Here is a 25,296-nt window from a genome sequence, read left to right as displayed (position 1 = left end):
GAGCAGCGTGCTGTCCAGTTGAGCTTTGTGCGCTGATGAAAATTTGTATCTTTGTTGTTCGATGCTGTTGGCCACGGCCACGTGCTGTTACTGAGCACTTGCTGTGTGGCCAATGTGAACAAGAAACTGAATTTTACACTGTGTTTCATTTAGATTCAACTTAAATGGCCACATTTGACGAAGTAGCCCCCACATTGGATAGCACAGAGCTGAAAGGGAGTAAGAGAATTCCACAAGAGCTAAGTTTAGGATACAGGAGTTTGTATTCCACAGTCTTGGGCTGTGAAGTCCTTGAGAGTTCAAATACAGCAGAGAAGAGGACCTTTGAAGGCACTTTAGTAAAAATTATAGTAAAAGTAGTCATGCAGTCTCATGGGTTTTTCAACAATTGACATTTAGATATAAACAAAGGAAACTTTACAGGACACTTCCTGTGGGATTTGGAAAGTGGCCAATCTTAAAGGTCCTTTAGAGTATCTTCCCCTGCCCCGAGGAATTTTAAATGAGAGTTGGCAAGATCTTCTCCTGGATATGAGTTGGGATTCCCCCTTGAAAAAAGGGGGGGAGGGAATGCAAATATATTGTCTAACAAAGAAAAAAGAACCTTAGATACAGGAATGTTAAAAATGTTTCTGGTTACAGTGTTGTCATACTGTATGTTGTGGAAAATTAGAGCAAAATTTCTCAACCTTTTGTATTTTATTGTGTATACATTTTCCTTTCCTTGCTGTTAAGCTCAATCACTTTCTCTTTGTCTGGTTTTAGAATGCTGGAAGAGAAGGAAGAGCCAGGGTTTCTCACTGGTTTAAAGATTCCTGCTCCATGGGCTGCTGGGAAGACCGTGGAAACAGTCCATCCTGTCAGAGACAACTATAAATTTAAAGAAACTGTCCATATCCCTGGAGCTCGCTGCCTATACCTTAGATTTGATAGCAGATGCTCTTCACAATATGACTATGACAAAGTAAGCAAGAACTGATTTAGTATTGGTTTCACCTCTAATAAGCTGATTTCTTAGATGCTTCTTATTTTTCTTTGCTGCTGGTCACCATTCTTGACTTATTTCTGTCTGCAGATACCTCTTAGGAGAGCTTCCTAAGATAATGCCTTGAAGGGTAGTGACTGGGGGAGTCAGAGCCAGCACCTCTGCTGCAATCTAAGAACAGTGTTTTAATGATGTGTTGAAAGTGGACTTTTGTAAGCTTTCAAAGATGTAGATCCAAGTCAAAGGAAATTTTCTTTTCCATGCTGTTTCACTCTTGCCTTCCCTCTGTGCTTGGAATTCCTGTAGATGTGGGTGTCCACTCATCTAAAAAGGTCTTACTGCCCAATTCTTGGGGCTTCTCATGTATCTTTTGGGAGAAGGTGGCTTTTTAGAAGGGTTTCAGATGTGCCTAGGATCTGGTTTATATTTATTTAAATTATTTGTTCTTCTTTGCCATTACCTCAGGGCCCACATAGATTTTGAGGAAGTATAGTTTCCAACCTAGTGGCTGAACAATTATAAGTAAAAGGAAGCATGTTAGGGGTTGAAGTATTTTCTTCTGTCTCTAATTGTTGCATTGTAAACCATCGTGTTGAACTTACAAGGAAAGGCTAATGAAATTGTGATGTGTAATGTATAAGAACAACTGAAGGATTGTCTGATAGTGTTTTATGTACACAGGATTTTTTTTGTACATTGTTAGCTATCTTGTCTTTTTCTCTGAACTATAAGGGCAAATGGTCTTAAATCCCATCAAGGGAGAGTTTTAGGGTAAAAATAGGGAACTTCTTAACTGTGTATACTGAGATGGTGAAACACATCATTGGGCAAGTTATAGAATCCTCTTTCCCCTTATCTTTTAGGGTAGTGAAGATTCCCAGATGTCTGGAGGGGTTTAAGACTTGCCCCTCAAACTCTCACCTTAGCTGGAAGCAAGAGAATTTAGAAAATTCTTTAGTGGGCCTTTCAAAAAATATATCTCCTGGCATCAGTCTTTCCCACTTCACAGCTCCTGGCAGTAGCTACCCCCATTTCCTACATTCAAATAATATGACTGTTTAAAATGGAAATGGAAGAGGTTGCCATTTTAGAGGGTGTCATTTTGTTTCTCCTTTAAAAAACAGTAACTTGCATCTTCTGATGTAAGCTAACCTCCACCTGCTGTAGACATTAGTGTTAAATGTGGAGGCTTACTACATGGACAAAAGTAACTCTTACTTTTCCAGTGGTCCCTGCCTGGTGTCCCCCAAAGGTGCAGAAGGGTAAGAAATCACAAAATGATTAAGCATCCAGGGCTAAAAGTGCAGCTTTTAGATCCAAACTGAGCTCAGAGGTGGTCACAGTGTGCATTACAAGACAGAATTAGGTATTTACGGAAGCCAGAGCCTTATTCTTCCTATGAAAGTATTTGAGTGCCAAATGATGCCTAAATGTTTTTTCCTCCATATTAGAAAGTTGGTTAATTGTATATAAATGAATAGCTTTCATTGAAGAAAAATATTGATACATGAAAACTGACCCAAGAAGAAGCAGCCCCCTTTCTGGCCCAAATTTGTGTCATTTCTTTTTATACCATTAAGCAACATTCTAAGAATATATGGCTTATTTTCAATTTGTTGCATTTTTTAAAATCCTTATTCATTGAATTTTTTTTTTTACTTTCATTTTTTATGTTAGATATAACCATCTTGCCATCTGTATTTGTTCACTTTATTAATTTTGGGGAGGATTTAAGGGGGCAAACTATACCTGTTATTAATGGGCTATATGTCATTACCTAGGATTAAAATAGCTACTTTTAAAAATACATATAATAGCTAGTATAACTATTTTAATGTGAGGTCCCCAAGCCAATTAAATTGCAGTAATATTTGATACTACTCTGTGGCTGCCCTGTAAATACCAATGGCTGGTTGCATCTAAACAAGTATCAGTTGTACTTAAAAAAAAAAAAAAATCGGGAAATATTAGTTATACTGACACCAGTGCCTGGTTATAAATGTATTTTTAAACAAACATTTTTTTGCAGCCTTTTTATTTGTAGATGTTGTTTTTGTTTTTCTTTTACAGTCTAACAGTATATTTTCTGTTTTGAAGTTGGTGATATACGCGGGGCCTAACACAAACAGTAGGAAGGTTGCTGAGTATGGAGGCAACACACTGGGATATGGCAGCCGTAGTGTCTTAGGAACTGGTTGGCCGAAAGACTTGGTGAAGGTATGGTATCCAGGCACATTTGCTTCCTAGAAAAGAAAATGAACTTGCATTCCCTGTGGGCCCAAGTATTAACTCTGTTTCTAGAAGACATTTGCCACGGGGGCTTTTGTTGAGGTGGGGCTACCTCGGTAGGCCTATAAACTCACTACTTTGTTCAGAATGACCCTCCTTTCACTCGTAAGGCATCAGACCCCTATCCGCTCCAGAACTTGTACCTATCTGTTCCATAGGTTACTCCATGGGCTGAGGTTGTCACAGCATTTCTTTCCCTGTCCATTGAAAGGACTGCTAGTTCTTCCCACTCACTTATTCTCTAGACTCCCTTATGATGGGTGTCCTAGAACCATAGGGCCATTGCCGTTTTAAAATGTGGAATCAGTGTTTTTAAATGAATTGGGGCCTTTGGAGCAAAAATAACTATCCATTCTCAGACTGATGAGATTGGAGCCATGCTTTGTAATGTGGGCCCTTGAACTATAACATATCTACCTAGAATATGAATATGAACTGAAATGCCCACTAAAACCTGAAAACCTCTCCAGAGTCTGCTCCCAGAGCCTTTATCTCACATATATTATGTACCCTCTTTAATTCAGCCATAGGCAGCAAGTTACCTCCAGAGGTATAGTCCAGATGCGTCCAAATCTGGGTCAGCACAATACTTTTAATTGTTCTCTGACTTCCTGCATTTTGTTTCTTACTCATGGTATTGATTCAGCAATACAGAGCAAGGTCTTTCATCACTCTGTGTTCTTCAAGCTAATGGCTATTTGCCCACCTTATTGGCACAAGTGAGGTGGTGAGATGGAGGAGGGGGAGGGCAGAAAGTGTAGAAATCTGAGGAATTTATTGAAATTACGTTCAAGATTTGATCTTTACTCTGATCCTGCTATTGGGCAATCGTGGCCATTTCACAGATGCCTCATTCCCAAAGCTACCTGGTCAGGAGAGACAGCTGAAAGGTTGGCGTCCAGATGAGAGGGGATGGAATTTGAATCAAAAAGCGAGTGAGAAAAGAAGTGAAATGTTGGCTGTGGTCCTTCTGAAAGTAAATCTCTGAAATTCATTGCTCTCTTGAAAATTGTGTCTTGTTTTTAAAGTGCATTTTCCCCCCTTAAATTTTAAGGTGGAAGGAGATACAGTCACATTCTCCTTTGAAATGAGAAGTGGCCGTGAACACAACACTCCCGATAAAGCTATGTGGGGCTTTGCTTGCACAGTTCGCGCTCAGGTACTTGAATCTAACCACTGCTGTGGGCATAGTGTACTTTTTCCTGTGTGCCTTGGTTACGTACATCATATTTGCCTTGGAAACAAGGCAAAATATGAGCTGCTGTTTCATCCATCTCTTCCATTTGGCAGTAGTAGACCACTAATAGAAGTAGCAGTTTTATGGAATAAAACTAGCTGGGACCTAAAATCAATACAGCACCACAGAAAGAATCCCTTGCTAGGGGATCCATCTTCAAAGCCTGGAGAGGTGGTCTGCCTCCAGCATCTTTCCAGAGGGTGAGGAAGACTCAAACACTTAGTAGAAGTGAGCCCTTGGATTCTGGGTTTTAAGAGTAGTAGAATCGGATTATTTTTATTCTGTTCCCAAAGGCTCTTCTTGCTAGTCTAGATCTGTCTCTGCTTAATTACTCATGTTACACTCTGTATATAGGTTTAATCTACTCCTTTTAATAGTACCAGTTACTTTCCTCCCAGGAATCTATTTAAATAAATTAAAACATATTTTCAGACTTGGCGGTTGCTTAAGTTTAACCAAGCCAAGGATCTCTGGAGTGGGATTATCTGCTAGAATGTAAGCTCCATGAGGGCAGCCCTCTTTGTTTTGTTCTCTGCTTTATCTCAGGCACCTAGAACAATGGCTGGTACACAGTAGGCACTCAATAAATATTTATTGAATGAATTCAGCGTAATCATTGACAGCATCTTCGTTCAAGCACAGAATGGAGGTGACAAAATGAAATAGTGATTTATACCTGGATAGGTACAGCAGAGAGGAAGCTATCCAAAAAATCTTGCATGTGATTTATGCTGTTTCTAATATGGAGTCTTACCGACTCTTCTCTCTCCAGAATTGTGTTGAGACTTCACTCTGTGGTCATTCCAGTGCCGCCATCTATCTACTCATGGTGTTGGGTGCTGTCTCTGTGTCCCATAGCAATGATACTTGATACTGCTCCATGAGCCCCTGTGGTTGGGGACAGTGCAGTGTGGTGCAGCGCAGGTGAAGCGCTCCTCCGTGTAACTGACCAGTCTGGTTTGCCCTGTCTGCATTGTAGGAGTCTTCAGAGGATGTGTCGGGAGGCTTACCTTTTCTGGTAGACCTGGCTTTAGGTCTGTCTGTGTTAGCTTGTTCTATGTTAAGAATCCTATACAACGGACCAGAAATTACCAAAGAAGAAGAAGCCTGTCAGGAGCTGCTGCGGTCCAAACTTTTACAAAGGTAAGAAAAGGCTCAAATGGGACTAGTTTTGCTTGCAAAGGAAAAGGGACTTTATGTGGAAAACTACTTTTAGTACATTTCCCAGCTGATTGTGCCTACTGCCTGCCAATCCCATGGATATCACTGTGTCTAAGAAATAAGATGAAAATTACATCAAAGTGCCTTGTGGCCCTTACTTTACTAAGTTTGAAATTACACCCTTGAACTGTGTAAGCTTTTCTCCAACCCAAATACTGTATACTTAAATTAAAGGATCCCCAAAAGGATGGGAAGATGGACAATAAAGCAAACATAGCAAAGTGTTCCTTCTGGAATCTTGGCTGTGGGTATATGAGTGTTAACTGTGTAATTCTTCCAACTTTTCTGTATATTTAAAAGTTTTCATAATAAAATGTTGGGGAGGAGGTAGAGTCCCAAAGATGGGGTTTCATATAATGCTCATTTTTCTTTAGCCTCTGGAGGAGGTTTCATGGATAAATACTTAATACATAATGTGATCCTTCAAATGTTGAATATCGATATATCTGCAAACTTCAAGTAGCTTTCCAGATAGAAGAGGAAGTGAAGAATCTCTCTTTCTTTATGTTCAGGTGCCAGTGGCAGGTGGAGGCCAATGGTGTGATCTCCCCTGCCCTTACTCCAAGCCCGTCTCCACTGCCTCTGACCATCGAGGAGGACAGAGAATTCACTTACCCCTCTGACGTCCTCGTGCCTCCTGTTGGAAACTACTTTGACCTGCCCCGGATCAGGCTGCCTCCAGGAATCATGATAAAGCTCAGGGAAATTTCTGGGCGTGCCAGACCTCAATTTAGACCAAGTATAAAGTATGTTGCTATACAGCACTTTATTTTCCCAATGAAAAAATGTTTAAACAAGCAAAGGGGGTGTGTTTCTTCTTGTAGTCTAGCAGATGAACCTTTCATTTTACATGTACTTGATGAATGTTAACCAGGTGCTCTGGAGAGTACCCCCAGGTGGTGTTCCAGGTCGGTGGGTTCAAAGCGTGGGCTCTCAGTCAGCAACGTTAGTATCGCCTGAGAACTTGTCAGTTCTTGGGCCCCATTTCACACCTGCTGAATCAGAACCTCTGAGGATGGGGCCCAGTAGTAATCTGTGTCTTGACAGGTTTTCCATATGATTCTGATGCATGCTAACATTTGACAAGTTCTAGGTTTTTCTCAGGTGGTTTGACCTTCTACTTGAAGGTAGTCATCAACTTTGGTTTCCATAGGGTCTAGAGACATTTCTTTATTTTCAACGCCTGGAGAGATGGTAATCTTTAATCTAGAATGTGAGGTCTTGCAGTTACCAATGTCTTTGTGGTATTCTAGCTTAAAGTTAAGTCTGTTTTGCAGGCCTCTGCTCTGCCTTCTGAGGCAAGATTGGCCATTTCAGAGAGAAGAATTTGAAGAATAGATGAAATTTAACATGAAAAAATACAAAAGCACCATTGTTTTCAGCCCAACATCCATACGCCCAAAATACTACCAGCCGTAATACTGCATAAAATTAATTGGCAGATATATCGTGCCAAAGATCTTTTATTAACCTCAGACCTATTCCAGCTGTAATATAACACCAGCTCAAAATTTACAAATGATAGAAAATGAAGTCTGTTTAATTTTGATTTTCAGCTTCATCGGCCAATGTCAGTTTTATCAGGTAAATATATCAAATTATTGCCAACTTGTAATAAAGAAAGTGTGGTGAATATTTAACATACTTAAATCAAAGAGTACATTCTTCCATCTATAAAATACAGTATTGGTAAGTTGAGAACTTACCAATTCTAGTCATATAGCTGACTAGTTTCCCTTGTGATCGCAGAGAAGTAATCCAGCCAGACGTGATGGAGGAAATGGTGGTATCATGTGTCATTAAGCACTTGAACTTGGTTGATGCACTGCAGTCCCTAATAAATTTCCAGTATCAAGAAGAACATGCTGAGGAATATGATTTATTGTGTAAAATCATGGGAGAGACATTTAAGAAACTCAATGCCATGGAGAGACAGCTGCAGGTAAGTGAAAGTTAAAACATTTAGATGTCTCTTATAACTATGGGAGATGACTTCTTTCCTAGAAATTTAATGAAGTTTAAAAAGTGATCTGAATTTTAAAAAGATTATTGAGACTAAAATTTCTGAATTTACAGATTGCATTTGTTTTTATTTTGCATCTAGTTTCACGTTGTTTTATATTTTAATGTGTCAGAGTGTTGCAGAATTGGAACAGAAATGGCAAAGTGAGGTTGATGATGCCACGCAGGGAAAACTGGAGAACAACATGCCTTTCTTCTATGATTACCATTTTAATGAGGTGAGCAAGCTGTATGACTCATCACTGGGGCATTGCTATTTGTAGTACAATGGTATATACTGTGTGCGTAGAGATAACATCATTTTTAAAAATGTTGCATACCTTGAAACATACCCATTGTTTAAAAAGGGTTAAATAAAGTTGATTAGATTAGCATGTCAATGATACAAAGAATAAGTTACTCGTTATTTAATTGACTAATAGTTTTATAAAGCAGTTATCATCATTATCAAATTCTGCTTTCAAGCCTTTAAAAAAAAAATAAAAGAGTTATAAGCACTGAAGAAATCCCCAGAAAGTAGTCATTGCCATTTTTAATCATTAAAATATCAAATAGTAACTTACAAATGTGCTTCTGGTGTAGAAATATGGACCAAAGGTGGGTTTTTTCCCTGAAATTTTCTGTTCCTTTTAACACGTACAGTAAAACTCAGTTTTTGCAGATTCTGCATATGATCTTTTCTTGATTTTTCCTTCTTTAGAATAAAATGAAAGAACTAGAACTTTTGTGTTCAATGAAGGAAGTCTCCTTTGATGGAAATGATCTTGAAAACATGGTCCTATCTCTGAGGTTAGTGATGTTAGTAACTGTGTAAAGCTAATTTATCACCTTGATGCTCAAAACAAAATGCAAAGATCTCATCTCTTAACAGATATTTTAAAAAATATTGTGCATTCAACTAAATATTTTAGAGTTGGAACTTATTTGGTATTTGGAAACTTTGATTTTAGCCTTCAGAAGTTAGCATATAGGCACTTGAAACTGGGCAAAAGGAACTAAAACTGGCCACAGTTTATAGCACGGCTCTCCTCGAATGGGGAAGGGGGAAGGCAAGCAATATTTATCAGGTTACTTTTGCTTAGGTTCCCCTCTATCTTCTCATATCCTTTGTAATGCAACACTTTAGTTTTGGTAAACCAGAGGACAACTAAATGCACATCAGTCTTTCTTTATAGGGAGAAGTTCCTACAAGAAGTGAATTCTCTTACTCAGAAACCCTCGCACCCACTGGCTAAAACGAAGACGTTAGTGAAGAGTCTAATGAACCGAGCTGAGCTGTTGCTGCACGTCACCATTGCGGCCCAGTCCGGCCTCACAAGAAGCATCTCAGGGACCCCCGCAGAAACACCGGGTACTGCTGACAGCCGGCCCTGAAAGGCTGTCTGCGCTAGTCTGTTCATAAAACATACATCAGCTGCTTTAAAAAAAAAAAGAAAAAGAAAAGAAAATCACTCTTGTGTACTCGTAGAAAGGAAAAAAAGGAAATTTCAACTTTTTAATTTTGCCTTTTACTTTTTCCAGCCAAGAAGTACTTTTCATTGAATTCATGTGGTGTTTTGTGAGTCATCTGAGCATCAGGGGTGCCTCGTCATCCGCCTTGTTTAGTTTTGAGGGGAAGCATCTAAGGAGCCCAATAACATGTATTTTTATAATCCCAGTGCCCCTCATTTTTAGATTATGGATTGTCATTTTCATAGTAACATATAATTAGTCAACATTGTGAATCCTGGAATGCATCATATTTTTCTCTTTACTTGAAGCTGAGTTTGCATTTCCTCTTTAGTAATTATGTGGAACCTTCTAGCATGAATTTCCACTATTAATTTTTTTCCTAGTCACATTTTTTTTTAATTAATTAATTTTATTTATTTATTTTTGGCTGCGTTGGGTCTTCGTTGCTGCGCGTGGGCTTTCTCTAGTTGCGGCGAGCAAGGGCTACTCTTCATTGTGGTGTGCGGGCTTCTCATTGTGGTGGCTTCTCTTGTTGCGGAGCACGGGCTCTAGGCATGCAGGCTTCAGTAGTTGTGGCTCACGGGCTATGGAGTGCAGGCTCAGTAGTTGTGGCGCGTGGGCTTAGTTGCTCCATGGCATGTGGGATCTTCCTGGACCAGGGCTCGAACCCGTGTCCCCTGCATTGGCAGGCAGATTCTTAACCACTGCGCCACCAGGGAAGCCCTCCTGGTCACATTTTAATTGCTAGCTTGAAAACGCATTTCTCAGGGAAATCAACGAGTCTTCTTACTTAAACCAGATCCACACACTGGGCAGAGCCCATAATAGCAAGTGTTAATTCTTACGCTGAGAGAAGAAGTCATAAACATGTTCTTTTCTTCTTTTTTTTTTTTTTGAATTTATTTAATTTATTTTTATTTTTGGCTGCATTGGGTCTTCATTGCGGTGCGCGGGCTTCTCATTGCAGTGGCTTCTCTTATTGCGGAGCACGGCGTGCGTGCTTAGTTGCTCCGCGGCATGTGGGATCTGCCCGGGCCAGGGCTCAAACCTGTGTCCCCTGCATTGGCAGGCGGATTCTTAACCACTGCGCCACCAGGGAAGCCCATAAACATGTTCTTAAATGAAAGACTCCATGTTGTCTAGACCCATTGCCTGATGGACACTGTGGAGCAAGTGAACTTGTTTTCATCCCATCTGATTGCCCAGGGCTCCTCTCACTAGGGAGAGAAGTCTAGGATGACTCCCAGGTTTCTGACCCCAGTAATAGGGTTCCCCTGCAGCAGGGGAAGCATGCCAGGTGTGCTGTATGAACACATGCTAAGATGGTCAGCTATACCATGTCCCTGGCCACATTAGCCCGTGTTCATTAAAGGTCCCATGAAAGACTTACCCACTCAGTAAGCCTGGTGGTGCTTTCCAACAGGCTTTTGGCATTAGAGATGATGAACCAGTAGTTTCCTAAGAGATAATGTCTTCAAAAATTATAATTTTTTTAGATTGAAGCTATCTAACCATTTTTAAGACAGATTCAAAATGACCTCAACTTTCTTAACATCTTTTTTTCTTAGCCTATCTTCACATGCAGTTTTGTCTGCTTCCATTAAAGTGTTCTTTTACAAAACAACTGTTTCCTTGATAGGAGTATATATCTTATAGGAAGGGCTGGTCAGATTCTAGCTAAAGTGTGATATTTACTCACATCAACTATGATCAAAGCAGAGGTATCACCAAATGGCAGTAAGTCAGCTAAATAAATCCAGCATTAAAGGGGGAACAAAGGCCATCTCTAAAAAAAAAACAACGATCTGGATTTATTTGAATTAAGATTTTTTACTTCCAGAAATTACTTTCTCTGTCCTCTCTTGCTTTTTGGAATTCTTAATATTAAAGTTAACACTGATGGTTTATGAAATTAAATGAATTTTTCAGCCTTTCTTTGGAAACCCAACTTGATAAAAAGAGTTTAGTTTTTCAAGATAAAGTAATTTTTAACCTTGATATTTGAGGTTTTAAACCTCAGTATTCAAGGTTTTAAAAAATTGGCCTAGGGAATTCCCTGGCAGTCCAGTGGTTAGGACTCTGCACTTTCATTGCTGAAGGCCCGGGTTCAGCCCCTGGTTGGAGAACTAAGATCCCCACAAGCTGTGCGGCAGGGCGCCCCACGCCCAAAAAAAAAAAAAAAAAAAATTGGCCTAAAAATCATCTGTGTGCTGTGCTAGCTGGTTTGGTGGCTGAACTGGAAAGCAAAGATACTCTTAGACAGTTCGGTGGTTCCTTGTTACTTTTCGCTGTTGCTGCCATCCTTACAAATAGGATAGCAGATATGTCAACATTCTTCTTCCTTTCTGTTCCAGCTTGTAAATCAGCCTCTGAAACAAAGGTGATATCTCATGCTGTGCGGCAGCCTGTTTTTCTTCGCAGCATGTCGGCTCCTTCTGACCTGGAAATGATTGGTAACGAAGATTTGGAATTTACTAGAGCAAATCAGAGGTAAATAGCTAATGGCCAAGGTCGGATTCCCACCTGCGGCTGAACGCTGTCATCGCAACACACTCCCTGAGCGGCTTTCTTGTTTGGCTGTAGGCGGCGCCACGTGACCAGCCACCGCAGCAGCTCCTTCACGCTCCTGCAGTCATTGGCCATCGAGGACAGCAGGGACAAGCCCACCTACAGCGTCCTGCTGGGGCAGCTGTTTGCTTTCATCGGCACCAACCCTGACCAAGCTGTACGTCACGTTTTGCCGACCCCAGGTGGATAGCACGAGGGGTCGTGTGATAGCAGGAGTCAGGTGTACTTCCTTTTCATGCGTTTCAGGTGTCCAGCAGCAGCTTTCTTTTGGCTGCGCAGACAAGGTGGCGGCGGGGAAACACTCGCAAGCAGGCGCTGGTGCACATGCGGGAATTGCTGACGGCTGCCGTGCGAGTCGGGGGAGTGACACATCTTGTGGGTCCGGTGACGATGGTCCTTCAGGGAGGACCCAGGTCAGTTGTTTCTGTTAGTTTATACTGTCCTGTCTGGAATGGGCGAAAGCCATTCCAGAGATTACTCTTGGAGCAAGATCTTAGATTTTAATGTTTTCCCATAAAATAATATACTTTAACAAAACTGGTACAGGATTTAATTTTAAAAATTCAGCACATATAACAGAAAGTAAAAGCCTCCTTCCCTTCCCTTCCTAAATTCCACTCTGTTTATTAGAGCTTGTTGTATCAACTACGCATACGTAATAGCTGTTTCATTCTCTTTGTATGCTTAAGTGTGTATGTGTATGATTTTTTAAAACTCAATTCAAATTATATTACACAGGCCTTACTGTAATCAGTTGTCTTCCTCAATATATCGTGGATATCTGTGTCTTTTCATGTCAATATGTACAGATCTGCATTATAGCTTTTAAGAACTTCATGGACCTCAGTTGTATAGATGGTTATATTTTATTTAACTCATCCACTACTGATGAACACATAGGTTCATTCATTCATTCATTCATTCATTTATTTAATGGTACGCGGGCCTCTCACGTTGTGGCCTCTTCCGTTGCGGAGCACAGGCTCCGGACGCATAGGCTCAGCAGCCATAGCTCACGGGCCCAGCCGCTCCGCGGCATGTGGGATCCTCCCAGACCGGGGCATGAACCCGTGTCCCCTGCACCAGCAGGTGGACTGTCAACCACTGCGCCACCAGGGAAGCCCTAGGTTCATTTATTGTTTCTTTCTCTCTTTCACTTTCCCTCTCCTTCCTTTCTTCCACCCTTCCTTTCTTCCTTCTTTCTGTTTTGGTTTCCTTTTGCGTTAACAATAGTACTGCAGTCAACAACCTTATATCCCTATATTTTTGGTGCTTATTTTTACTAGATCAAATTTCTTTTTTTTTTTTTTTGAATTTATTTATTTATTTTTGGCTGCGTTGGGTCTTCATTGCTGCACACAGGCTTTCTCTAGTTTCATGGAGCGGGGGCTGCTCTTTGCTGCGGAAGAAACAGAATTTTAGTTCTTGCTCACATCCATTGCAGGTCTGTCTTGGCTCATGGTAATCACAGAGAGCTCAGGACAGAGGAGGAGACCACCATCTCGAAAGCTTTCAGGGCCCTTGTCAGAGCTCTGGCTCGTTGGCCAGACTAGTCACATGCCCACCCAACCGCAGCGGTGCCCAGAGGCGTAGTGAGTAACACTAGTGACTGCCACAGCTTACTTCCAGAGTAGTTTCTCTGTAACACTGGCAGCATTATTCCTTTTTCCCTCATTACATTTCCCTCATGACATTATTAATGCCATGTGCCAGACATCTAAAAAAAAAATGCAGAAAATCCCAAAGTATAAAATAAAAATGACCTGTAAATCCAGCATCTTAAAATAAAACCTATTAATGTTTTAGTGTATTTGTTCAGTCTTTAGTCTAACCGTAGTGATCTCCTATAATGTTTTTAGTGCTCGGATAGCACTGCATCATATCCCTGGACCTTTTTTAAGCCAATTTCCTGTTTTTAAACCTTAGTTTTTATTTATTTTTACTATTATAAACAATATTATGTTGTATATCTTTGTAGATAAATCCGATAGTTCCAGTTTTCAGCTAACATTAATTGCCATAGAATCTATCCCAGGTTGTATTTTTACATTGGGAAAGTCTTATTTCCCAACAGGATTCTCACATTCTGCTCATAATCAGAGTACGAACTTGCAAAGGACGCTTCGCTAATCTATCTGTGTCTTGGTTTTCTCATTAGTGCAATTGCATTTACAGTATTCAGTGCTGCATGGAATGTCGTAGCCATGCCTCAAATGAATGGTTTCATTATTAAATAAGTTTGGGAAATGTTGGGTGCCATTCTCTTGCTCCTAGAGATATGAAAGACTTTAACCTTAAAAGGTTCTGAGTAGTCCTGCAGTGAGGAACCCAGCTTACCTTTACCTAACGTGGGATTTCCCAGACTTTTCTCTTTTTTTTGGCTGTGTTGGGTCTTCGTTGCTGCACACGGGCTTTCTGTAGCTGTGGCGGACGGAGGCTACTCTTCATTGCAGTGCGCGGGCTTCTCATTGCGGTGTCTTCTCTTGTTGTGGAGCATGGGCTCTAGGCGCACGGGCTTCAGAAGTTGTGGCACACAGGGTCTAGAGCGCACGCTTAGTAGTTGTGGCGCACAGGCTTAGCTGCTCCATGGCATGTGGGATCTTCCTGGGCCAGGGGTCGAACCCGTGTCCCCTGCATTGGCAGGCGGATTCTTAACCACTGCGCCACCAGCGAAGCCCTCCCAGACTTTTCTTGAGTGTGGGCATTGTCTTTGAGGCACACTTAGAAATCCTGCCCAACAGCCTTCTGTGATCCTGCAGTTTGGGAAACACTGATCTCCAAGATTCCTTCAGTTCTGGATTCATCTAGACACTCTTGGGTTTCTCAGAAGAACTCTCTTGCTCTTGTGTTCACTATCACCGTTCTTGACATGGTTGAGGAAGTCTGAGCTTTGGTTCTGTTCCCTAGAATTGAAGAACTAACCTGTGGTGGGATGGTCGAGCAGGTCCAGGAAGCCTTCGGCGAGACCATGACTTCTGTTGTGTCTTTGTGCGCCCGTTACCCTATTGCTTGTGCGAATAGCATCGGACTCTTATGTACTATACCTTACACCAGGTAAGCAAGGAAATGCTTTTTATTGTTAGTAAGGTACACCACAATGTAGTTGATTAAACAGAAATATTTTTTAATTAAAAAAATTGGATTTTTTGGTTTTGATTATCCAGTGACACTATCACTCTGATTAAATGAGCTTGTCTCCTGACAGACACTTAAAGTTACTATGTAAATTCCTTATTGTTGAGTTCCTGCATGATCAAATGTGGATCCCCATTAGGGATTATATTACAATGTCAAAATGGAGAAGTTTGAAGGAAAGAAATAGGTCCCTAGGAAATTACTTATATACTGAGCAAAATTTTTTGCCTTTGCACATTTATTTCCTCTCTTAGTTACTTGATTAATAGTTTGAAGATGTCAAGAATTCATGAAGTCATTCTTTGAATCCCCTTATGATAAAGTATGTAGTTTTTTTCTATTATGGTAACCTTGTGTTGATTCCATCGATTTTTACTTTGCTGTTCTATACGAACTAACCAGAACTTGAAGTTCATTATTTATGAAGGAAAATACTCATTCTAAAAAATTTCTATGTTGAGCTATACATTGGTATCCTAAGTTGTGGACAAGAAACTATACTGACATGTTTTATGACCCTTTGATAACCTGAATCTTAAGTGAGAAGTTCCTAAGGGCTAGTCAGTTATATTTCTTTCATTCAAACCTTCCTGCCTGGCCCAGGAGTGAAGAGAAGTGCCTGGTGCGCAGTGGCCTTGTTCAGCTCATGGATCGACTGTGTAGCTTGAGCAGTCAGACTGAGTCCAGCTCCAGTGAGAAACAAACCAAGAAGCAGAAGGTGGCCACCATGGCCTGGGCAGCCTTCCAGGTGCTTGCCAACCGCTGTGTTGAATGGGAAAAAGAAGAAGGTGAGAAGCAGGATTCCTTTCTAGAGCTGACTGATTTCTTCTATTGATGTGTTTATGTATTAAGTATTTGTGCTGGATGGGGGAAAGAAAAGCTATATTAAATTACATAAGTAGATTGGTTGAATCAATTATGTTATCATGGGAGCCTCTTCATCGGCATGGTTCTATGAAAATTTACTACTCTATGACAGTAAAGAGTATCCTAACCTGGAGGACATTATGCTAAGTAAAATAAGCCAGACACAGAAAGACAAATACTGCAGTCATCTCACTTATATGTGGAATCTAAAAAAGCCAAACTCATAGAAACAGTAGAACAGTGGTTGCCACGGTTAGGGGGCAGGGGGAAATGGGGAGATGTTGTTCAAAGGGACAAACTTCCAGTTATAAGATGAATAAGTTCTGGAGATCTAATGTACAGCATTGTGATTAGAATTAATAATATTTTATTTATACTTGAAAGTTTCTGAGAGAATTAATCTTGTGTTCTTATCCCCTCCCACACACACAGAAAGGTAACTATGGGAGGTGATGGATGTATTCACTAACTTGATTGTGGTAATCATTTCACAATGTATATGCATATTAAATCATCACGTTGTACACCTTTTAAAAAATTCACGTTCTACAATCTGAATATATACAATTTTTATTTGCTAATCATACCTCAGTAAAGCTGCGGGGGTGGGGAGGAACGATAACCATCTGAAAGGAGTACAGTAACCCCAGGAAATTGAAGACATCTTTCATTTCCTTTTTGTCAACACTGCTAACAGTGTCCGAATAAATATTTTTATGCAATGATTTTCCAGTTGCACTTTTGAGGTGCTATTTCCAGATTATATTTTCAGTCACCAATCCAATTTAAAAAGTAAACTTGAAGGATAACTTCTCCATAGTATCCCAGGTATATAGCTTGTTTATTTATTCATTCACTCTGTGTCTTATTGTCCTGAGAGCCAGGCATAAGATGAATAAGGCATCGTTCCTCACCTTAAAAAATATGGTCCAATTAAAAATAAAGATGCTGTGATGATCCATGTAAAAAAAAAAAAAATATATATATATATATATATATATATATATATATATATGGTCCAGTGGGGGAAATAGACCAATGAACAAATAATTACCGGGTGATCAATGCCATGATCAAGGTGCACACAAAGTGCTATGGGAGCATAGAGGTCCCTACAGACCAGCTATGCTAGGGATCAGGCAAAGCTCCCCAAAGAAGGTGACATGTGAGTTTTTCTTGAAGGATAAAGAAGACTTCTAGGCAGAATGAACAGTAAATGGCAAATAATTTTTGTGGACTTTACGAGAGATGTTTGGGGAAGGCTCTGGAACTACAATGAAAATAGAAAGACCCCAAAATGTCTTTTATTGTGTTTGAGAAGAGGTAGGTGTGAGTTAAACATCAAGATGTTTTCCAAAACAGAAACAGACTCGCAGATATAGAGGGCAAGCTAGTGGTTACCAGTGGGAAGAGGGGCGGGGAGGGGCACTATAAGGGTAGGGGACTAAGCAGTACGAACTATTGTGTAAAAAATAAGCTACGAGGGTATATTGTACAACATAGGGAATATAGCCAATATTATATAATAACTATAAATGGAGTACAACCTTTAAAAATTACAAGTCACTGTGTTATACACCTGTAACTTATATTGTACATCAACTGTACCTCACTAAAAAAAAAAAAAAAATCAAGATGTTTTCATCACAGTCAAATGGTGATTCTTGCCTGTCAATCAAAGTATGTTTCTGGGTTTTGTATGGATGAATTATATTCAGTTTTAATTAAGAGGAATGTCTTTCCCCAACACTGAATCATTTTTCAAGTTACTGTTACCTTGTTTATGTTCAGTTGTTATCTAATGAGAAGACACTAATTGGATGGCTAATGAAATACTGAGCAGGTTAAAGAAAAATTGGGCGAAGGGAGGGCTTTAATGCCGGCTCACCACACCTGCAGACACTCCATGCCTTCCTGGAGCTTTCACCGCGCTTCTCCTTTCTTGCACTCTGAAGGTGGCTCCACAGACGCTGTGCACTCAGGTCTGGCCCGTCAAGTGTCCAGCCTTCTCACTAACCACCTCGCCCGAGCGACAGAGAGCTGCGGCAACCAGGCTGCCGGGAACGATGCCCTCCAGGACGTCCTGAGTCTTCTCAATGACCTCTCGAGGTAAGGAAGGCCCAGCTGGGGCTTCCCTGGTGGCGCAGTGGTTGAGAGTCTGCCTGCCAATGCAGGGGACATAGGTTTGTGCCCCAGTCCGGGAAGATCCCACATGCCGCGGAGCGACTGGGCCCGTGAGCCATGGCCGCTGAGCCTGCACATCCGGAGCCTGTGCTCCACAACGGGAGACGCCACAACAGTGAGAGGCCCGCGTACCGCAAAAAAAAAAAAAAAAAAAAGGAAGGCCTGGCTGGAGCTGTGGGAGGAGATGGCGTTTCCTCTGAGTGATTTGGCTTCCTTTGCGGGTGGTTGTCTTTAGAAACATCTTACTAGGCCATCCTGATATGCTCCTGCATCAAGAAAAATAGCAGAGGATGAAGTCATTGAAAAATAGCATTTAGTTCCAAAATAAGAAAATTATTTAGGTGAATATCTACATCATAAAATAACATACTATCATTTGCTTCAATACTTGACTGGCAACAGCTGCTAGCCTTTTGAGTCAATACAATTGCATTCAGTAACTAAACATCTTTACCTTCATTATAGCAAGATTAAAGAATAATCAGCCAGGACCTGTAATTAATTCGCCTTCTCATGCTGTGTCTTTAAAAGAAGATACTCTGTGGAGGTTTAGTCATGTGTGAGCTGTGAGGCCCACAAAAGCTTGTCCACATAAGGCTGTTTATTCTTTGGTTTCTGCTGAAATGTAACAGGTTCAGCTGTGGCAGATCCCAGAGTCTTGAGGCCAGTACAACACTGTATGATCTCTTTGGTCTTGAAGCACTTCTTAAAAAGGAATAAAAGACTAAACTAAAAGCCTCCTACCTTGGGTTTCTAAGTCTTGGTGTTCTGTGAATCGTGCTGAACTATAGGATCTCAATTAAATAGACATCAAGTATCAGAAGATATTCAAAAATCTTTTAAAGTATTATTGGCCAATTATGAGCTTTCATCAGATGTTTACAAAAACCCTTAATTCTCCTTCATAAAAACGTATTGCCAAATCTGTGTCTTCCTCATTAAATATGAAGTCATCAGTTTGTTCAACCTCATTTAGGGAACTTCTGCTTCTGAATTTCTGTAGATAACATTCTCAGCATTGTGGACCTTTTCTTCCTCCTTTTGCAGGAGTCACATAGGTAAAGCCATCCTGAGCCAGCCAGCTTGTGTGTCCAAACTCCTCTCCCTGCTGCTTGACCAACGCCCGTCCCCAAAGCTGGTTCTTATCATTCTTCAGCTGTGCCGGGCAGCACTCCCGCTGATGAGCGTAGAAGACTGTGGGAATGTGGAGCTCCCACCCTGGAGCTACTCTGTCCCCTCCCTAAACAGCGAGCAAGAGGATCCCAGTGACCCAGCGTCCAAGATCGCCTCGTTGCTCTTAGCAAAGCTAGCAGATTACGTGGTCCCAGGTGAGTAACCTCCTGGACGGAAGAATGGCACTGAGGCGCTCACTTCCTGTGGACGGTCAGACTGAGCTTTCCCTTGTCCACAACTGCAGCTGTGCTTCCTGTGATAAAAGGGAGAGAGAGCGGAGAAGGGACAGCGGGAGAGAGGGAGGAAGAGAGATTCCAAAGCCAGTGCTTTCCTTATACAGGGGAGCCGCACAAACAACTTCGCAATTTTTTTGTTTGTTTAAAGGATGTCAGACAGTCCTTTCTCCAACCGCTTCTGAACCTGACACCACGTTGACAAAAATCAGCCCCAAGAGTTCCTTAAAAGGAGATAAAGACCCTGGAGAAGAGAGTGAAGCAGTGGATGGCAAACTCTCTATCTTTATCCACAAGCGGGAAGACCAGTCATCCCATGAAGTTCTCCAACCATTACTAAGGTGATGATTGTAATAGCTATATGCCATCAAGCACTAGCCATGTCGCAGGCACTGTGCTGAGTAAGCCCCTTACAGGTATCAACTGTCTCAGCCCTCTTAACACCCCTAAGAGGTAATCAATGTTACTATCATCCCTGTCATTACGTATGGAGAAACTGAGGCAGAGCTGAAATATAAATGCAGGTCCCTCTGATGCAGAACCCAAACTTTTAACCACAACTCGGTACTGTCTCTCCAGACCCAACAGAGTGAAAATCCTGTTGAGAATGTATCATTTGTGTCCTACGAGGAGTCTATAGTGTGACCTGGGCTTTGAGAAGGAATAATGCAGCTTGGTTTTCAGTTATTGGCATCCTTCAGCCATCAGTAAATTTAGGGATACCATTGACTGTGAGGTGAAGAAATAAGAAACTTTTTTTTTTTTTTAAGAAACTTTTTTATAGCTTTATTTAATCGAAGGATGAATGGTATGATTGCTCAACAAGGAAGTAAAAATATATAATTACTGTCCAAAGATTACAAATCTACAGGGCCCTGTCAGTGGAATCCAGGACAACGAGAAGATCCCACAGAGCACAAGGGAATTTAGGAGAGGTGTTTATGTCTCAGATGGAAGAGTCCTCTCTTCAAATAAATGACTGAATGATGGTGTCATCCTCATAATTGGATCCCTTGTCTGCCATCATGGCAACCGAAAGCACTACTAGGCTGTTGGCATAGACTAAGCGTGGTCAGGGCAAGTCAGCACATAGATGAAGAAACTTCCAAGGAACATTCCTGGGCACTGTGAAACGTCATAGTACAAATTTGGTGAAAGATTTTTTTGAGAGCCAGGTTTAGGAGGCAGGGGGAGCTGAATTATTAGAAAGGAAGATCCAGTCATTCACACCAAGGCAGCAATCCAGGCTGTTGTTAAAATCCCCTCACTTTGGGATTTAGATCACTCACTGAGGCCTTCCCCACCTGTGACCATGCCTGTAAAATCATTGCCTCTCTCTGCCTTCCCATTTTAGTAGCTCAGAAGGACGGCCCTTCCGACTTGGTACTGGTGCCAACATGGAGAAAGTCGTGAAAATGGACCGAGACATGACAAAGGTAACCCCAATATGAAGGAACCCGCTCCGCCAAGACCCACAGTCAAAGAACATATGCCAGGCTTCAGGTTTTCAGGAGAAATTTTTTTTTAAATTTCAAGTTACCGCAGGGTGAGAAATTGAAGACAGTGGCTTAACTGAGGCCATTTTCAAGAGAACTAGTCAAAATCAATGTATCATTAACGTTAAAATGTAGAAGAGAACTCTTGATTTTGACCTAGAAATTTTCTTAGCTCTGTTAAGAAAGTTCTACAGCCTAAAAATACTTTAAAAGTGATCCAAAAAAAAAAAAAGTGACCATAGGGTGAAAGGTTAAAAGAGTAATAATAATAGATAATAAGAAATAAAGACAAAAAAGCCCGTGAAAATATAAAAATATGCTCAGGCTCACAGATTACACGATAAATAATTAAAGGGAAGTAATAAAACAATAGTAGTGTATCATTTTTACCTGTCGCACTGATAATGTTAAGATCGATGGTACCCATTATTGCCAAGGTGAGGGTAAATAGGCATTTTCAAGTATCCAGAGACAAGCCTGTCCTTGGCAGTTCTGTTTGTAAAAAACAAAATAGAATCTGTGTACCCGTAAATAGGGGATTTGTTAAAGAAATTATTACATTCATATAATGAAACACTGTACAACTATAAAAATAATCAGGTAGGTCTAAATATATAGACATGGATATTCATGATATTTTATGGTATCAGGTTCATATCAGTGATCACAATTCATGATGTTTTGATAACTGGTAAAAAAGAAATCAAAGCTGTGTAGCGTGGCCTATGATTATGTATGTCAGAATCTGCGTGGAAAAAATTCTAGAGGACTAACAGTGATCTCTGACTGGGCGAGGACAAAGGATGTTTGTGGAGATTTAACTTTCTACATATAATATTTTAATATATGAATTTATAAAAATGAGCCTGGATTAGGGGAAACAGATTTTTTAAAGTATAATGCTGAGAAGAGCGAAAAGAATATCTTGAATGTCTTCAATCTGATCCCCAGGGTGGCTGCTGTGAGGTGATTACAGAAGAGGCGGCAGCTGCTCTGCGAAAAGCAACCAAGTGGGCACAGTCAGGCCTCATCGTCAGTGTCGGGCCACCCGTGGAATCGCTCAACCCAGAGACTGTGAGTGGACTGTCCACAGGGGACAAAAAGAAAACCGCCCAAACTTCCATTTGCCGAGAGAGGAACTCTGAACTTGCCAGGTAAAACCTTTCACAGGGTGGAAGCTGTCTGCACTCTTCTCAGACTTACTTTGTAAAGGATTTGTTTTGAGGGTTTTAATTTTATATCCTCCCCTTGACCTGCTGGAAATGAGGACTGAGGGCTTAAAATACCCATCCGTTGTAGTAGTTGTTCTCAAAGTCAAGTCAGAAAGTGATGACCATCCAGGTGGATCCGAGGTTGTGAGGGACGAATAGGGAGGCCCTCCGGGCTGAGTGGACCTCTGTGGCTGGAGGGTTGTTTTTCTGAGAAAGGCCACCACCAGGAACACCAGCTATAGTTTTTTTGAGTAGCGGAAAGAGTAAACTGTCCTTGCTGCCTTTTCTTCATCCAAACGATACTTGTCACCATCCCAACTGTACATAGAAGCTTCTTTCTAGTTGGAGGAAAGATAAATGCGTGTTGCCCCTGGGAAGTTTGTGTGAGGTTCTGTGCTTGCCAGCCAGAGGCAGATGTAGTGTAGGTCCTTTCCTTGATCACGATGGTTTATACAGTTAAAGGTTTGAGGTCCATTGTTTCCAAGGCTTCTTCAGTTACCAGAAAGAATGCGAGTCACCAAAACCCACTTTTTCCAGTATTTATAACTAGAAAATGTTTGCATCTGGTGCCAAGCCTGAAGCCACTCGTCTGCCTTATTCACCATCACTGGGCACTGACACTTTTCCCTGTTGACACTTGCAGGACCGACCCTGTCCGACCTTTCATCAGTGGGCATGTGGCGAACAGCATGGCCGCAGAAGTGATCGCCTTGCTTCACAGCTTGCTGATGGCGCCTGAGTCAAATGCTGCTCAGATATGGACCACGACAGCAGAGAAGGCTAGTACGCTGTTGCTGCTTAAAAGAGGAAGCAAGACAGAAGTTAATGTTCTGTTCTAGCAAAGGACATTCTAACAAAGAGAGAGTTCCCAAACTGGCCAGATATACTTGTTAACTGTGTTTCCCCTGAAATTTGCTTTGATTCAGTAGCTTCAACTCTGTTAACCCACATCCCCTGTCACTGCCAGTTCTGATTTCATGGAAGGCAGGCTAGTGTTCTCAGGAAAAGAATGGCACTCCTTGTTTCTCCTTCTTGCTTGTATTCGATTGGTACTAACATTAGGAAATCATGCGGCCTTGGTTTATTGGATTTGTTAAGTGTACTTACTAAGTCCTAAGGAGGCCTCTGTGTGATTTACACTCCCTGAGTGCTCTGTCAGTAATTCATTTTTACAAACAGTAGTTCAGTTTCCTGAAAACTAGGGTTTGGTAATCAATTTCCCTTTTCCCAGTCATTCGTGATGTGAACACCTTATAACGTGTCCTAAAGATACCTGGGTGTTGAGATGTAGGCAGTATGCTGTTATGGTTTTCCTGCAGATAAATTTTTGCTTTAGTTTAGGGGTTTTATTAACAGTGTTTGATTCTCCCATATTTTGAGGTTGTGTATTTCCAGTTCTGTCCAATCACGTAAGGCAAATATGCCAAGAATGTCAGTGGTCATACCTGATAATTATTTCACCCCTCTCATATCCAGAGTTCCTTTAGCACATGGGACCCAGGCACTGTTGTAGACACTGCATCATGCTTAGTATCAAAACAACCAGAGCTTTATCTCCCACTGCATGGGCTGCTTCTTACACTTAGGTTCTGTCTCGTGCGCTGATGTACATTCCACAATTGGGGAAATATGCAGAAAGCATTCTGGAAAATGGCAGCAGTAGTGGCAGAAAACTCGCCAAACTTCAGAGAATCGCCCGCCAGGCTGTCGCTGCACTGTGTGCACTTGGAGGCTTCAAAGAGACAATCAAGATAGGGTCTGAGGTTCAGGTAACCAGCCACCATTTTTCCAAGTCATCGCTTTCCCCTGTATATAAGTCCATTGATTAATTGCTCATCTGTAAGACAAGTATCATCCACCCAGCTGGACAAAAACCCTTGTTCCTTTAAGCTAAGAAACTCGTGAGTTCTAATCCACACTGTGCTGCAGATGAGTCAGATATTAGTGCAATACCGTGTAACGTTAACTACAGTACTTGTGTCCTGTGGTGGTGTTAATATTGGCAATGTTTTAGAATTGAAAGTTTGAATTTGTATCATATTGTGATCACCTCGACGTAAGGTTTTAAGACCTATCATTTTAACTCATGTTCAGGGCTTGGTATCTGCGTTATAAGAAACTATTACTGTAATGCCGGTAATGACAGCTGTAAGTTTCCTCTTCCCACTTGTCACATCAGATAATTGCTCACACCATCAGAGCTGGTAGGTAGTGCTAATCCCTCTGTGTCTCTAGGTTTTAGGTAGAGGAATATCAGGAAGCGTCGGAGTAGTGGCTTCTATCAACGAACAGGAAGGTATAGCTACAGTCAAATTCCCACCCATAGACTGTAGAAAGACGTCGCAAGCATCAGACACACTGACTATTCCATTGTCTAGACTTTGTGTTCCAAGATCAGAGGTAAGGTGATTTTTAAATGCATCTTAAAATGTTACTGCAGATGGTAACCGTACTGTAATGAGTAATATGCACATACACAGTACAGAAGCACAAATACTTGGTTTTCTTAAATTTTACTCGTGACGTGTACTTACCTATTGGGCATAATCATTTAATAGTAACATTTGTGTGGAAATTTTTACCTGGATGACAAAATTCATTTCTTTGGTTTGGAATATTCCACAGTGTATTGTATGTTTAATTGTTTGGGTCTAGCTTGCAATTCTGTATGGTGATTTGATTCTTTTTAACTGAAATTTTGAGAATTAACTCCAGATGATAACACCCTCATTTCTTATAAACTAACTACTTGAATTTAACTTTTTGCCATGCCCCTCCCCCCACCGCCATCAGGCATTGCCTCTTCATAAACTGTCCATTACTGAGAAGGTAGTACAGGCAGTCCAGTCCATGTTGCTTCCTCAGGAGGGAAGTCTCTCTATTCATACCTCACTTCCTGCAACAGGAGATGGGTCAGCTCCTGTGATGGCAGTCGTTCGGCTCCTGGCTGAAATAAGAACAAGGTGAGCACCCTCCAAAGATCCCCTAATGTGCTGAGGTGGTGCAGGCACAGAGACAGGGGTCCTCCATGGGCCCCTCTGCACCAGGCTTAGTGGGTCTGCAGCGTGAACTTCATGCCAAACTGAGTAACAGAAACCATCCTCTTGTGCTATGTTTACTACAGTTTTTGTTGCATTCCCCAGTTTCTGCACTTTGAAATAAAGTTTAGCTGTTTCCCTAAGAAAGTAAATAAACAAAATATGATTGATATATAGAGCACATA

At 41.2% G+C, this 25,296-nt stretch overlaps 1 protein-coding gene across 7 annotated transcripts in view; it reads left to right on the top strand.

The window, feature by feature from the left end:
* HECTD4 (HECT domain E3 ubiquitin protein ligase 4) overlaps window positions 1–25,296 on the top strand; it is a 190,857-nt gene that overhangs the window by 96,194 nt on the left and 69,367 nt on the right. For 5 of the 7 annotated variants that reach the window (XM_029226037.1, XM_029226027.1, XM_029226017.1 and 2 more), the window contains 23 exons: window positions 766–964; window positions 3,056–3,202; window positions 4,329–4,433; window positions 5,491–5,654; window positions 6,245–6,478; window positions 7,482–7,674; window positions 7,868–7,972; window positions 8,455–8,543; window positions 8,930–9,105; window positions 11,561–11,696; window positions 11,790–11,931; window positions 12,021–12,187; window positions 14,682–14,828; window positions 15,513–15,697; window positions 17,732–17,885; window positions 19,008–19,288; window positions 19,518–19,707; window positions 20,721–20,802; window positions 21,814–22,016; window positions 22,717–22,852; window positions 23,660–23,842; window positions 24,309–24,473; window positions 24,867–25,036. In XM_029226037.1, coding sequence (XP_029081870.1) covers window positions 766–964; window positions 3,056–3,202; window positions 4,329–4,433; window positions 5,491–5,654; window positions 6,245–6,478; window positions 7,482–7,674; window positions 7,868–7,972; window positions 8,455–8,543; window positions 8,930–9,105; window positions 11,561–11,696; window positions 11,790–11,931; window positions 12,021–12,187; window positions 14,682–14,828; window positions 15,513–15,697; window positions 17,732–17,885; window positions 19,008–19,288; window positions 19,518–19,707; window positions 20,721–20,802; window positions 21,814–22,016; window positions 22,717–22,852; window positions 23,660–23,842; window positions 24,309–24,473; window positions 24,867–25,036 — 3,753 coding nt within the window. The remainder of the gene's footprint in view (window positions 1–765; window positions 965–3,055; window positions 3,203–4,328; window positions 4,434–5,490; window positions 5,655–6,244; window positions 6,479–7,481; window positions 7,675–7,867; window positions 7,973–8,454; window positions 8,544–8,929; window positions 9,106–11,560; window positions 11,697–11,789; window positions 11,932–12,020; window positions 12,188–14,681; window positions 14,829–15,512; window positions 15,698–17,731; window positions 17,886–19,007; window positions 19,289–19,517; window positions 19,708–20,720; window positions 20,803–21,813; window positions 22,017–22,716; window positions 22,853–23,659; window positions 23,843–24,308; window positions 24,474–24,866; window positions 25,037–25,296) is intronic. The other 2 variants (XM_029226045.1, XM_029226052.1) reach the window with 1 other exon arrangement.

This window comes from Monodon monoceros, unplaced genomic scaffold, assembly GCF_005190385.1.
Source record: "Monodon monoceros isolate NGI ecotype Baffin Bay Population unplaced genomic scaffold, NGI_Narwhal_1 Super_Scaffold_1, whole genome shotgun sequence".
Classification (NCBI taxonomy): Eukaryota; Metazoa; Chordata; class Mammalia; order Artiodactyla; family Monodontidae; genus Monodon; species Monodon monoceros.
The sequence above is the reverse complement of the archived record's forward strand: the minus strand, read 5'-3'. Positions and strand labels throughout refer to the sequence as shown.